General features: G+C 43.8%; 1 protein-coding gene across 1 annotated transcript in view; it reads right to left on the reverse strand.

Moving 5' to 3' along the window:
* Positions 1-16,352, reverse strand: part of TIAM1 (TIAM Rac1 associated GEF 1) — a 349,052-nt gene that overhangs the window by 56,431 nt on the left and 276,269 nt on the right. The window contains 1 exon segment of the mRNA XM_075333370.1: positions 8,829-8,920. Within this exon segment, the coding sequence (XP_075189485.1) occupies positions 8,829-8,920 (92 nt within the window).

Here is a 16,352-nt window from a genome sequence, read left to right on the forward strand (position 1 = left end):
GTGTGTATGTATAAATGTATAAATGTGTGTGTATGTATAAATGTATAAATGTGTGTGTATGTATAAATGTATGTGTGTGTGTGTGTGTATGTATAAATGTATGTGTGTGTATGTATAAATGTATGTGTGTGTATGTATAAATGTATGTGTGTGTGTGTATGTATAAATGTATGTGTGTATGTATAAATGTGTGTGTGTGTGTGTGTGTGTATGTATAAATGTGTGTGTGTGTGTGTGTGTGTGTGTGTGTATGTATAAATGTGTGTGTGTGTGCGTGTATGTATAAATGTGTGTGTGTGCGTGTATGTATAAATGTGTGTGTGTGTATGTATAAATGTATGTGTGTGTGTGCATGTATAAATGTATGTGTGTGTATGTATAAATGTATGTGTGTGTATGTATAAATGTATGTGTGTATGTATGAATGCATGTATGAATGCATGTATGTATGCATGCAAGTGTGTGCATGAATGTGAGTGTGCATGTATATATGAATGTATGTGTGCATGCATGTATGAATGAGTGTGTGTGTGCATGTATGAACGTATGTATGTGAGTGCATGTATGTATGAATGTGAGTGTGCGTGTGTGCATGTATGAATGAATGCATGTATGCGGGTGTGCACGTATGAGTGTGCATAATATATATATATATATATATATATATATATATATATATATATATATATATATATATATATATATATATATATATATATATATATATATATATACACACACACACATATATATATATATATACACAAACACACACATGCATGCACATATACATACACAAAAATATGCGTGTACATGCATACATGCTTATGTGTAGTATGTGGGTGTGCATGCATGTGTGTGAGCTTGTGTATATATTATATGCACACATACACATCTGTATACTGTACACATAAGAAGTCCAGTCACTATATTACACATGACGTGTGACAATATGTAGATGTATGACGCAAGTCTGTCTATATACTGTATATGCTACACATCTATATACTGTGCACACATGAATTCATACACATACATAATATACTAAACATACGGTATAAATATACGCAACAAGTATTCTTCATCTATGCACTATACACAAATCTACAATAATCATTGTATACTGTACACATACAGAAATGTTTACATCTTCATCATGTATCTTTCTCCATCAGTCCTAACTCAAACACCACCAGTGCAGCCCCTATAGGTAAAAACACCACATCTAGCTCTGCTACATATGAACGTCTAAAACTAGCTTCAAAGATCCCCATGAAAACAACAAAATACTAATTTTGTTACATATTAAACAACGGAATCATCATTAATCCCTTTCCTAATTATTCTGAAGAAAATTAAGCCGCGGCAGGTGACTAGGAACGATACCTTTTGCAGGATCACCTGGCCATGGTCTCGCCCCCTTCAGCTTTGGCGGCGATCCACTGCCTGATCCCTAGTGAGCGGCAGGCAGGACGCGGCGGAGGGTCCGACCCTGCGATGTGCACCCTCCTCACGGCGCAGGGTAGGTGCGGCAGGCATGATACAGCTTGCTGCTGCCGGCGGCAGATTGTGGGTTACAGGCACGGGAACATTCTTCTATTCAACCAGAGTCATTATTACTTCCAGGGAATTTCGAGAGCAATAGAGGAGGATTGTGCTTGTTCTTTCCGAAAGAGGAGGGGGGAGAAAAAAAAGGAGGCTTTATTTATCTGGCAGACGGGTGACTGCCTGTCAGTGCCAGCCATCAATGTGGCGCTCGGGCCCCCCTCTGCGACAGAACAGATAGCATTGCATTTACTGCTAGGCAGGAACAAGCTAAAAATGCTGGAGAGCCATATAAAGTAACATGTGATTAGCCGAATTACAAGCTAAATGCACACGCTTCCTATATGTGCGGGAACAAACGCGGAATTAGGTGCTGAGCACCAACTTTTGGGGTCATTTTCTTTGATGTGATTATATTCAGGAACCTTCCCCATATTGCCATAGAGGACCTTAACTGGATATTTTTTTTCATCAGTTAAGCCGAGTGTCTCCGAGTGCCTCCGTCACTTGCCGCTGATTTACAGATTGTGGAAGTGATTTATTTTTTTGTTCTGTGCCGCTCCATTCCAAAGCCGAGTCCCCAGAAATAAAGTTATTAAAGATATCTCCTTAACCAGCTGGGAGTATAATCACCACAAGGCTCGGGGCGTCTGCTTCACCCCCTCTCACCCCGGCCAATCCCCCCAAATCACCGAAAGTGCTGAACTCTAGATATCCAACTTCTTGTTATTAAATGTAATCCACCTCAAGCAGCTGAAACACGGAGGTGGAATACAGGATGTGGTGAGAGGTGCAAATGACGGTGCTCAACAGGACGCGCTGAGGGGGGCCAGTGGCGGCGCTCAACAGGACGCGCTGAGGGGGGCCAGTGGCGGCGCTCAACAGGAAGCACTGAAGGGGGCCAGTGGCGGCGCTCAACAGGACGCACTGAAGGGGGCCAGTGGCGGCGCTCAACAGGACGCACTGAAGGGGGCCAGTGGGGGCGCTCAACAGGACGCACTGAAGGGGGCCAGTGGCGGCGCTCAACAGGATGCACTGAAGGGGGCCAGTGGCGGCGCTCAACAGGACGCACTGAAGGGGGCCAGTGGCGGCGCTCAACAGGACGCACTGAAGGGGGCCAGTGGCGGCGCTCAACAGGACGCACTGAAGGGGGCCAGTGGCGGCGCTCAACAGGGCATAGTGAGGAGTCCTGTGGCGGAACACTACATGGTTAGGGGGTCAGTGGCGCTGCTATAAAAGGATGTGTCGGGGGGGGGCAGTTGCGGTGCTCAACAGGACATGTTGAGGAGGGACAGTGACGGTGCTTAATAGCACATGGTAAGGAGGGCCAGTGACGGTGCTCAATAGGATGTGGTGGGGTGGGCCGGTGGTCGCACTCACCAGAACGTGGTGGGGTGGGCCATGGCGGTGCTCAATAAGACATCGTGGTGGGGGGGGGCGTAGCCCAACAGGACATGGCGAGCCATAGGACACTTGCATGAGCAATGCATACTGAGAAGAAAAAGGGAAATTCTTGTTCCTATAGTGCTGGTAAAATGCTGTTAAAGAGGTACTAGAGGAACCAATCAAAAAAATAATGAATGGCAAGTTACACAGTAAGAGATTTGAGACAATCCCGGAACATAGACTGGCATGTGTACTAAAAGTAGTAATACGAGTGCTTTCTTATAGGTTTTTACAACTTTGCCTTTGAACAGTGTCAGCAGAGTTTACACTGTTCAACATCTAAAGGGGCAGAAGTTTTACAAAACTTGTGAATAGTTAGCAAACAGAAAGAGCAAGTGAAAATATATCTTATTGCAGAATGCAACATTTTATGTAAAAACAAGAATATGCATCAAAAACCAGCATGATAACCAACTAATATTATATAAAGACCGCATGAACGTCATGCGCCCAGCAGTACCATCTCTTAACTTGGCATGAGGACTGCGGCTGTAGCATGTCAGCATCAAGAGTCCAATAAACCGACTTTCAGAAATTGCCTACAATCTTATACAACAGAACCAACAACTAGAGTTACAAGAAGAGATCTGTAATCAGGAAAAGTCCGACTGTGCTGCTCTCGGATGGCGGCATAGCAGCCGGGGGTATCCAAAAGAGCAGTGACGACGATCACACAATGGTGCTATGAGATAATGCGCCCCCGACTGTGACTTATAACAATATTACCACTCGCAGAACGTCAAAGATCATCTGAGAGACTGGACACAACTAAGAGGCGTTTCCTAATATTCTTATATTTTACATTAGTGGACACTTTATACCTAACATACAACTCACACAAACCAAAGACAACATGTAAAGATGATAATAAAACCTACTTTAATGGAATGAAATATTACAAAAATGTTGCTCAAAATACAAATTATCTTTTTCAATTTATATGCTTTATGTTTATCATCAAAAGGCTGTATTGTATTTGGAACCCTGTCCCTTAAATTCGGCAAAGGGGCGACGGAAAAGGGCAAAGGGGCGACGGAAAAGGGCAAAGGGGCGACGGAAAAGGGCAAAGGGGCGACGGAAAAGGGCAAAGGGGCGACGGAAAAGGGCAAAGGGGCGACGGAAAAGGGCAAAGGGGCGACGGAAAAGGGCAAAGGGGCGACGGAAAAGGGCAAAGGGGCGACGGAAAAGGGCAAAGGGGCGACGGAAATGGGCAAAGGGGCGACGGAAATGGGCAAAGGGGCGACGGAAATGGGCAAAGGGGCGACGGAAATGGGCAAAGGGGCGACGGAAATGGGCAAAGGGGCGACGGAAATGGGCAAAGGGGCGACGGAAATGGGCAAAGGGGCGACGGAAATGGGCAAAGGGGCGACGGAAATGGGCAAAGGGGCGACGGAAAAGGGCAAAGGGGCGACGGAAAAGGGCAAAGGGGCGACGGAAAGGGCAAAGGGGCGACGGAAAGGGCAAAGGGGCGACGGAAAGGGCAAAGGGGCGACGGAAAGGGCAAAGGGGCGACGGAAAGGGCAAAGGGGCGACGGAAAGGGCAAAGGGGCGACGGAAAGGGCAAAGGGGCGACGGAAAGGGCAAAGGGGCGACGGAAAGGGCAAAGGGGCGACGGAAAGGGCAAAGGGGCGACGGAAAGGGCAAAGGGGCGACGGAAAGGGCAAAGGGGCGACGGAAAGGGCAAGAAGAAAGAAGAAATAAAGGAAAGGGAAAAAGGAAGGTAAGGAGAAAGAGTAGGAAGGGAAAGGAAAGAAATTTTCTGATTCATTTAAGAGGTTGGTCACTACTTTATTGATGGCCTGTCTGTAGGATAGGCTATCAATATCTGATGGTAGGGGTGCAATACCCGACAGCCCCACCGATCAGCTATTATGTGGCCCTTCTATAGTGGCTGCAGCACTTGCCTTCCAACAGCATCCAAAAAATTCCAGCTGCCACTGGTGACAGCTGATCTGCGTGGCTGCCGGGTGTTTGCAACAAATTGATGAAAACCACTTTGTGAATTAAGCCCGCTTTACACGCTGCAATGCATCTTACAATGTGTCGGCGGGGTCATGTCGTAAGTGACGCACATCCGGCATCGTAAGTACATTGCAGGGTGTGACAGGTACGTGGATTGATTGTTAAAACGTTCATCGCATACACATCGTACCTTTCTCTAGAATTGCACGTCGGGTTGTTTAATGTTCCTGAGGTAGCACACATCGCAGTGTGTGACACCCCGGGAACGAAGCACAGATCTTACCTGCGTCCTGTGGCTCCCGGCCCACAATGCGGAAGGAAGGAGGTGGGTGGGATGTTTACGTCCCGCTCAGCTCCGCCCCTCCGCTTCTATTGGCCGGCTGCCGCGTGACGTCGATGTGACGCCGAACGTCCCTCCCACTCCAGGAAGTGGATGTTCGCCGCCCACATCAAGGTCGTATGGAAGGTAAGTACGTGTGACGGGGGTTAATCGTATGTGCGGCACATTCAACAAATTGAACGCGCCGCACATACGATGGGGGCGTTGCAAATCGCGTACGATATCATATGCGAAATTGCAACGTGTAAAGCAGGCTTTAGAGAAAGAAATTGGACACGAAAGAAAGAAAGGAGAAAAAAAAAGTGCAATATAAAAAAAAAAAGTAATAAGGGTTCAAAAAAGTAAAATGCAGAGAGCGCGAAAAAAAAAGAATAAAAGAAATAAGAAAGTGCAAGAGAAACGAGGATAGAAAATCACAGACTGAATAAACAAAAGGGAGAAACATTGAGAAACTAAATGTAAGTGACAGAGTGTGATCGAGAGAAAACAAAAAGCAGAAAGAAAGTGAGGAAAACAGGAAAAAGCGAGAAACAAAGCAAGAGCGAAAGAAGAAAAACAGATCAACAGTAATAACGAGAGCGAGGGAAACCCAAAGAGGCGGCCACCGGGAGACTTACTGTGAGGAGCGGTGTGCGCCATGTGCGGTGGTTAGTTCGGCAGCAGAGCGAGGCGGGATGTGAGGTTTCTATTCCTCTGGACACGCAGGAAGCGGCTCTTTACATTTCCCTTCCTGTAGCTATTGATAACCCTCCACTCTATGCACTCCTATCTCACCGCTATACCGCCTCACTGTGCACATCTCGTCTGACAGCATGTCTCCTGAAAACGCCCTTAACCTGTTCCCTGTTCTTCAGAGCGTTCTACATTGTATCCGACCCTGGGAAAGCTGGGTGACAACTAATATGGCCTCAATATAGCTCTGAATATCGGCAGTCCTGTGAAACGGACATCTTTGCAGCAGCAGTAAAGGCAGCCATATATTTGTCACCCAGCTTTTCCAGGAACAGAAAGGCTCGATATGTTTTCCAACAGTAAATAGAGTGATTTACCGTCTCCTTCCCCGAGTTACCGGCGGTGGCTGCTTAGTCTCCTGTAAGGCGATGACCGCACGCTGCGGCAGGATCCCAGAATATCTGCCGTTTAATACCGTGTCATATTTTCACACAGAAGTAGTAATTAAATCAGCTAAACGCATCAACCCCGAGTCATTAAAATATAAATAACGAGCAATTAGCTGCTCCAAGGTTCCATGTCTAATGGCAGGAAGTCACCATGCAGCTGAACTGCAGCGCGCCACCACAGGCGAAGACTCAACACTTCCATCCAATCAGATGGCATCGTTTCTCGTCGCCGCTGTGCGCCATTATTAAAAACTTCAACCGCGGGACAAGAAAAAAAAAAAAAGTATTGATGCAGCATACTCCCACAAAAATCCAAGCAAAAGTGCCACTCACTTGCAATTAGTGGCTCTATAGATACCAAGCTACTGTATATAATGTAAGATCAGAAGAGTAGCCTCATACACGTATATAATGCGGCACCCAGGAGTCTATGGACTGTATAGATTTCACACAACTTTGTGCATACATTGTGACTGCCCTCAATCTGTACAGGAAAGGTTTCTCCTATAGGCTCTCATACACATTAAAGCTACTGGAACCCGCAGATTTCAGCATGATTGGTCTACCATTAGTCTATGGGGGCCTCCTGACTCTCCAGCTGTTCAGGAGATTTCAGGATGACTGGTCTATCATTAGTCGGTGGGCATCTCTACTCTCCAGCTGCTCAGAAGATTTCAGCATGACTGGTTTATCAATCTATGGGGGCCTCCCAACTCCAGGATGTCAGGAGATTTCAGCATGACTGGTCTACCATTAGTCTATAGGAGCTTCTCGACTCTCCGACTGTTAAGGATATCAGGAGATTTCAGCACGACTGTTCTACCATTAATCTATGGGGGCTTCTCGAGTCTCCAGGATATCAGGAGATTTCAGCATAACTGGTCTATTAGGTTATGGGGGCCTCCTGACTCTCCAGAATATCAGGCGATTTCAGCATGACTGGTCTACCATTAGTCTATGTGGGCCTCTTGACTCTCCGGCTGTTCAGGAAATTTCAGCATGACTGGTCTATCATCAGTCAATGGGGCATCCTGACTCTCCAGGATATCAGGAGATTTCAGCATGTTTTGGTCTATCAGTCTATGGGGGCCTCCCGACTCTCCAGCTGTTCAGGATATCAGGAGATTTCCGAAAGACTGGTCTACCATTAGTCTATGGGGGCCTCTCGACTCTCCGGCTGTTCAGGAAATTTCAGCATGACTGGTCTATCATTAGTCTATGTGGGCCTCTCGCCTCTCCAAGATATCAGGAGATTTCAGCATGCCTGGTCTACCATTAGTCTATGGGGCCTCCCAACTCTCCGGCTGTTTATATCAGGATTGGACGATTTGAATTCAATCTCCTGATTCTTTGGTTCTCCGGGTCATCACCCGATGAGTCTACTCTCCTCTCCCTGTGGAGAACACATTAATGCTCGGTTGAGCATAGCTGTAGATAAGGGGGGGAATCAAAAAGAGAAAATGCTCAGCCGATCATCTCAAGTGTATGAATTGCAGAATGCAGAAGAAAGGGTTAAACCGCGTTGCCGCAGAAGAACCAGTCGTGGTGCCGAAAAGCGATTTCCACGCGTTTCGGAGATAAAAAAAAAAAACTTGGGGGGGGGGGGAAATCACAGATTGTCACTGTTTTATCCCTTTCTTCTCCATTCTGCAACTTCTCCTCAAGGTCCGTGGCAGCCGTCTCCTGCATGCTAAGATAGTGGTTGTGACTATTCACATCCTGTCCAGTGACCAATTCCACATGCAATTCTCAATCCTTTTATTAGGATAAGACCCTACGTGCGCCATTCATCTTGCCAGTATATCATCATCTATTTGAAGTGTATGGGCCCCTTTTGCACCATATTTGACACACACAGACACAATCTCTGCATAACGAACATAGCATTGGCCTTGGAGGGGGAGGATGCACACCTTTTTTCTGGTTTAGAAGCAACAAAAGACCCATAAAAAAAAAAAAAGTTATATAAATATTCTATATCTATTATAATTATAAATAATATATATATATATATATATATATATATATATATATATATATATATATATATATATATATATATATAAATATATATATATATATATATATATATATATATATATATATATATATATATAATATAATATAATATAATATATATATATATATATATATATATATATATATATATATATATATATATATATATATATATATATATATATATTATAAAATATATATTATATATATTTATATTACACACACAGTAATATATTATATATATACACCAGCCAAGACATTAATATGTTAGAGAGCTTATCCAAACTACCAGTTATTTATAGCTATCAAAAACCTACAGGGCAAACAAATGTACAAAATTATAGCCAGCAAAACGACAACACAATTTGTGACCCTTAACGTGACACCCTTCTTACTTTGTTTATTGCATCGGTCTCGTCTGACACCTCCAGCTGGACCTCTATCTCCTCCGGAGTGGTCTCGTTGCAGGTGTCGTCTTCGCTGCAACCTGTGAATATGAAAATAAATGGTGGCATTAGTGATAATGTACGGCAGCCGAGACCGCCCAAGGGCTCTAGATTCAGCCTCATGTCTATGTGCCGTATCCATTTTCACCTTGAAGAGTGAACCTGCTGAGAAGAACATGAGACTCCTGCGAGCAGAGGATGGAGCGTAGTCCTCCTCTAGACTGTAAACACGGCTGATCGATACATGACAGGAGCATTCATCCTTCCACCTCTCGCAACATAAAACTGTCAAGATCCATTACTCCATCCCTCCGTGCAACCCAGCTTCCTTATCTGACCTCTCCAAGGTATTTTTCTATGAAGACGCTAGAAATCCTCATCTGAATTCACCTTTTAAAACTTGATTGTATTAAGGTAGAACATTCTGTGCCAATTCATTTCTCAATATATAATTCTAGGGAGATTGACTTTTTCTCCTGATACATAGCACCAAACCTCAGCAGTTACATAATGAAATTCTGCTTCTGCCAGGTGGGTGCTTACTGCTTACCGTGTTATTACAGCGATCAATGTTTAAACAGCAAATCAGTAAACTCTTGAGCTCCTATCGGTGGCAGAATTTTACCATTTAGCACTATAGGTTTAAAAGGTATTTGGAGATTTGTAGCAGAGAAACGAAGCTCTAACTGCAAATACAACCGTAATCTCAAAAACAGAGTGGATATGCAACCCAGGCTAAAAAGAGTTATACTTTTTTACTCTTAAGTGAAAAAGGAGAAAATGGGTACCGCCGTGGGGTCCAACAACAGGCAAAATGATCAGAAAAGGATGTTCCAGCCAAATCTGTCCTTCTGCCTGGGATGTTGCTATCCTTCATTGAAGTACATACACTGCTCTCCACATAAAGGGATTTAGAATAATAAATATGTCTGACCAGATCACTGCTAAAGCTTTGAACACAATAAAAAGCTGTTTGAAGAACTATCATTTGGCCTTGAACGCCTTTGTCCGGTAGGATAGAGTTGCTACCAGAATCCTCTGGCATCCTGCTGAACAAAAAAGTGTCGGGACACTGAATGCAAACCGCCAATTCTTATGCCCCCTCATATAATGTCAGGGGAACTGTCAGGAGGCACCAACATAGAAGATCAGCCAATTGCGCCAAAAATGGCAGGTTCAGACGGGTTTTATTTGAGGTTACAATGCCATTAATAGTCCTCAACATCAATTAAAGTCAGCATGGGGCACCACAGAGTAATAAACTCTCTGTGGTCTACCCAAGCAGGGATCGGCTGTGTATCTGTTACAGTTCTGCAAGCGAATATCTTCATTCATCTTCACAATCCAACCTGAAGTCTGTCAGATGGCTCTATTATAGATAGCAGCGTGGTGGCACAGTGGTTTGCATTGCTGCCTGGCAGTGCTTAGAGTTTTGGGTTCTGACCAAGGAGCCATCTGCGAGGAGTTTGCATGTTCTTCCCAGTGTTCTTCTGGATGCTCCAGTTTCCTCCCACAGTCCAAAATCATGCTGCCAAGTTAGCCGTTTCTTAAAGAACTTTTTTTTTTTCTGGTGGATTTATAATATTATAAAATGGCAAGTAATCGGGTTTTATCAAGTTGCTTATAGTAGGATGACCACTTTAGGTATAGAAATACATTATGGCAGATATTTGCAGTTGCTTCTTCTACGTCACAGAAGAGTGATATCACTTGACAATTTTACTTTGTCCCCGATCTCCTTTCTAAACACAGACTGCCTGCAGCGGTCTGCTGACAACCTTCCCCATAGAAAAAAAAAACAAAAAAACAACAGGAGACCTGCAGGAAACTCCTATGACCAACGGTGAGCAGTGGGGTCCGGCAAGTATGAAGGGTGTTTTTTTAATATTAGGACCACCATGGGCCCATTCTTTTTCTAAAGGTTTTACTGTATCAGGAGGTTCTACCAGTGGCAGAATCATGGAGAAGTGGCAGTCTACAGGAAGTAAGGTTTCTTTGTTTTGGGGGTTTTTTTAGGATCACCATGGGCCCCACTAGAGGTCTTTTGAGAGGTTTCCATAGGTCTCCATTAGAATTCCAACCGATATTGGACAAATCACTCATAGCACAGAAGGGATCTACCAGTGGCAGAACCAAGAAGATGTGGCGCGCCTAAGGTGGGAGTTTGTTGTTGTTTTTTTTTAGGACAACCATGAGCCCCACTAGAGGCCTTTTGAGAGATTTCTATAGGTCTCCAATAGAATCCCTACCGATATCACAAAAGGGTTCTACTAGTGGCAGAACCAAGAAGAAGTGGCTGGCCTAATGAGAGAGTTTGTTTTTGTTTTTTTTGAGGACCATCATGGACCCCACTAGAGGCCTTTTGAGAGGTTTCTATAGGTCTCCATTAGAATCCCTACCGATATTGCACAAATCACTCATAGCACAAAAGGGTTCCACCAGTGGCAGAACCAAGAAGAAGTGGCAGACCTTTGATTTTGTTTGAGGACAACCATGGGCTCCAATAAAAGCCTTCTGAGAGGTTTCATTAGAATCCCAACTGACATTGGCCACAACACCCATCGCACATAAGGGTCTACCAGTGGCAGAACCAAGAAGAAATGGCAGACCTTTGATTTTGTTTTTTTGAGAACCACCATAAGCCCCACTAAAGGCCTTCAGAGAGGTTTCTATAGGTCTCCATTAGGATCCCAACTGATATTGGATACATCAATCATCACAACAAAAGGGTTCTACCAGTCGCAGGACCAAGAAGTAGTGGCGGTGCTACGGAGAGAAAGTTTCTTTGTTTTTTGAGGACCACCATGTGTCTCCATTAGAATCCCAATGGGTATTGGACACATCACTCATCGCACAAAAAGCGAAAATGACAAACAAGCATTGGGCGCACCCAGTACAAGATCAGGTTGCCGCAATGGTCTAAATAAAGATGGGTCACTGCCCCCTGGAAGCGTTCACAGCATAGAAAGACACCCACCTTTCGCAGCAAGCAATGTAAACAAGAAATGGCTAAAAAGTTAATATAAAAGAACATTTTGGGAGTTCAATGGGGTGGAAAGAAGAGTTTTTAGGGGATATTATAATAAAGGATCATTCATGTAGATAATAAGGAGCTTTAAATAACTGCCGGTCGCTCCTGCTATAATGACGCCTTAGTAATGACTTCTCCCCGTGAAGACGAGGTAACTATAGAAACATTTTAATTTTCGGTATATTTAATATGGATACATCAACATAACAAGTCAATCAGTCCCTCCCACTCCTCGCATAAACAAGCCGCGCTCGCCCTCCGCTCAGTGCGCACGCTGAATGCTTTCCACTCAAGTGGATTGAGCGTTATTGTGCCGTCTCTTTGGAAACAGGAGATTTATTCACTGTAACAAATGATAGAGCGAAGAACGGTTTCCCTTATCGGGAGGCTGGCGGTGTTCATGTTGGGGGTAAAGACATTCTGCATGGAGGGAGAGCTGGGATTTTGGAGGATTTATCAGACACTATATTGACCCAGCACCAAATTAAAAATTTTGGGGAATGTGCACGATGTAGTCTATGCTGAGAGGTGGAACGCTTCACGATCCGTGTGCTGCGGACAGCAAAAAAGAAAATCACAGCTAATGAGTGCCCTCTAGTGGTGAACAGCGGAATTACCAAAAATGTTTTACAAAAGAATTCCCATGTTGTTACATGCAGGTTTTTTTCCCATAATGACGGCAAAACTAATTTTTTTTGGTAAGATTTATGATCACACAATTATAAAATTACTGTTACATCACCATATACTGTTATCAATACTCAACATTGAAAATTATCACCCATCCACAAGACATCAAATATAGTGGACCCCACACAACCATAGAGAAGACAAAAATGCGGAAAAGTAAAACACAAGAGACTATGGGAAATCTAGGACAATTGGTCACTTTGCCCTTGCACAATCAATAGAAACTGCTTCCCCCTCCTTCTGGGACCCTTACCAACCTCAAGAGATCTCAAAGATGACATTTGAAATCGAATAGATGCTGCCTACGAAAGGTAATCCTTATTTCCCCCAAATACAATGGTGGTTCTCGAATTTCATTCAGATTCTATATTGGTCTTCCTTATTCTGAAGCCGCGGTGCATGACATGTCTACGTCATACATACGCGCCGGCATTGAGGTCCTGCGCAGATGCACTTTTATCTGCCCTGCTCAGAGCAGATCAAAGTATTGTAGTCCGCCTGCGCTGGACCGGACCTCAATGCCGGCGAGCGTGTATGACGTAGACGCGTCATGCACCACGGCTTCAAAATAAGGAAGACCAAGATGGCCGAAAGGAGAGGTGCCGGTCCTGGAGAATGGAGACACCCATCCGACTGTTGTGCACCGGAGCGACCTAGATGAGGATTAAAGTGTTTTTTTATGTTATACCCAGCGGCCTGGGCTCTTATATACAGCATGTTAGAATGCTGCATATAAGAGTCCACTGGTGGTGGCTGCAGCTTATAGGGCAAAAAACTGGTGACAGGTTCCCTGTAAGGTCACTAGGAACCCCTAAATAGTTAAAAGGATATCAACTGTTTACATTGGCTGGGTGTTTTAGTAGTGTTAGACCTTTAAATCTGCATCCACGTCAGAATCTATAGTATGTGATCACAAGGCAGCACAGTACGTCTGGAGACGCACCTATTGCTTTCCGCTAGAGATTTACAAAGGACAGAGGCGTGATGGGGCTGTATGTAGAGAGGCCGAAGAGCAATGTCATGCAAGATGGGACTGTATATAAAGTGGCAGAGAAAAGTGATATACTGTATATAAAGTGGCAGAGAAAAGTGATATACTGTATATAAAGTGGCAGAGAAAAGTGATATACTGTATATAAAGTGGCAGAGAAAAGTGATATACTGCATGAGGGGCCTAAGAGGAGTGATGAAATACAGGATGGTGCTGTATATAGAGGGGCTGAGAAGAGTGATATACTGCATGAGGGGTTTAAGAGGAGTGATGAAATACAGGATGGTGCTGTATATAGAGGGGCTGAGAAGAGTGATATACTGCATGAGGGGTTTAAGAGGAGTGATGAAATACAGGATGGTGCTGTATATAGAGGGGCTGAGAAGAGTGATATACTGCATGCTGGTGCTGTATCTAGAGACACTGAAGTGATGTACTGCAAGATGGAGTAGGATACACATGATACATAATGAAGCGGAGGAGCGATAACCTCTAGGATGGGGCTGTACATAGAGGGGCTAAAAAGAGTGATATACTGCATGCTAGTGCTGTATCTAGAGATTCTGAAGTGATGTAGTGCAACATTGAGCTGGATACAGAAGATGCATAATGATTCTGATGAGCGATAGACTGGAGGACGGGGCTGTATAAAGAGGGGCTGAGAGTAGCAATGTACTGTAGGATGGTATGCTACATAGAGTGATGTCCTGAATGGTGGGACTGTATATGGAGGGGGGCCAATAAAATCTTCTGCAGCTACTCCTCAATCTAAGTCAAGCCAAAGCAGCAAGTTTCTTCACGCCACCTGCCAGAGAAGAGCCCTTGTAGGCACAGGAGACACAAATGTCCATGGCTGGCTGTGACAACAGGTAACACTGATCACTGTCGCACAGAAAAATCAATCATTCATTCAGCACTACTCAGGATGTTGAGAGCTGCAGTCAGTCGTCCGCTGATGTGTGTGTGTGTGTATATACATACACAGTGGATACAGAAAGTATTCAGACCCCATTACATTTTTCCTTCTTTGTTTCATTGCAGCCATTTGGTAACTTTAAAAAAAAAAAAAAAAAAAGTTTATTTTTGCTCATTACTCTGCACCCCATCTTCCCATCTAGACAGAAAAAAAACAAATGTAGAAATGTTTGCAAATTTATTAAAACAAGAAAAACTGAAATATCACATGGACATAAGTATTCAGCCACTTTGTTCAGTATTGAGTATAAGAACCCTCCTTTTGAGCTAGTACAGCCATGTGTCTTCTTGGAAATGATGCAACAAGTTTTTCCACCCCTGGATTTGGGGATCCTCGGCCATTCTTCCTTGCAGATCCTCTCCAGATCCGTCAGGTTGGATGGTGAACGTTGGTGGACGCCATTTTCAGGTCTCTCCAGAGATGCTCAATTGGGTTTAGGTCAGGGCTCTGGCAGGGCCGGTCAAGAGTGGTCACAGTTGTTCTGAAGCCACTCCTTTGTTGTTTTAGCTGTGTGCTTAGGGTCATTGTCTTGTTGGAAGGTGAACCTTCGGCCAAGTCTCAGGTCCAGAGCACTGTGGAAGAGGTTTTCTTCCAGGATATCTCGACTTGGCCACATTCATCTTTCCTTCAATTGCAGTCAGTCGTCCTGACATTGCAGCTGAAAAACACCCCCACCACCATGTTTCACTGTTGGGATTGTATCGGGCAGGAGATAAGCAGTCCCTTGTTTTGTCCACACATACTGCTTAGAATTATCACCGAAAAGTTACATCTTCGTCTCATCAGACCAGAGAATCTTATTTCTCATAGTCTGGGAGTCCTTCATGTATTTTTTTGCAAACTATGTGGGCTTTCATATGTCTTGCACTGAGGAGAGGCTTCCGTCAGGCCACTCTGCCATAAAGGCCCGACTGGTAGAGGGCTGCAGTGATAGCTGACTTTATTAAACTTTCTCCCATCTCCCTACTGCATCTCTGGAGCTTGGCCACAGTGATCTTGGTATCTTCTTTACCTCTCTCACCAAGGCTCTTCTCCCTCGATTGCTCAGTTTGGCTGGACAGCCAGGGGTTCTGGTGGCCCCAAACTTCTTCTATTTAAGGATTATGGAGGCCACTGTGCTCTTAGGAACCTTGAGTACTGCAGAAATTCTTTAGTAACCTTGGCCAGATTCTGTCTCTGAGCTCCTTGGGCAGTTCCTTTGACCTCATGATTCTCATTTGGTGTGACATGCACTGTGAGCTGTGAGGTCTTATAGACAGGTGTGCGCCTTTCCAAATCAAGTCCTATCAGTTTAATTAAACACAGCTGGACTCCAATGAAGGAGTAGAACCATCTCAAGGAGGATCACAAGGAAATGGACAGCATGGGACTTAAATATGAGTGTCTGAGCAAAGGGTCTGAACACTTATGACCATGTGATATTTCAGGTTTTTTTTGTTTAATAACGTTGCAAAAATGTCTACATTTCTGTAGAAAAAGGACCCCTGCTGACAGACCTAAAAAAAATAAAAAAATAAAAAAAGCTAGACTACAGTTTACCAAAATCCTCCTGGGAAAGTGACTTTGAGACCAAGATAAAGCTTTTTGGTAATGCACCTCCCTCTACTAATTAAAATATATATAACTATATACACACATACACACACACATACATACATATATATATACACACACACACATATATATATACATTATATATATACATTATATATATATATATATATATATATATATATATATATATATATATATATATATATATATATATATATACACATATACATA

The sequence above is a fragment of the Anomaloglossus baeobatrachus genome, chromosome 2, assembly GCF_048569485.1.
Source record: "Anomaloglossus baeobatrachus isolate aAnoBae1 chromosome 2, aAnoBae1.hap1, whole genome shotgun sequence".
In the NCBI taxonomy this organism is placed as follows: domain Eukaryota; kingdom Metazoa; phylum Chordata; class Amphibia; order Anura; family Aromobatidae; genus Anomaloglossus; species Anomaloglossus baeobatrachus.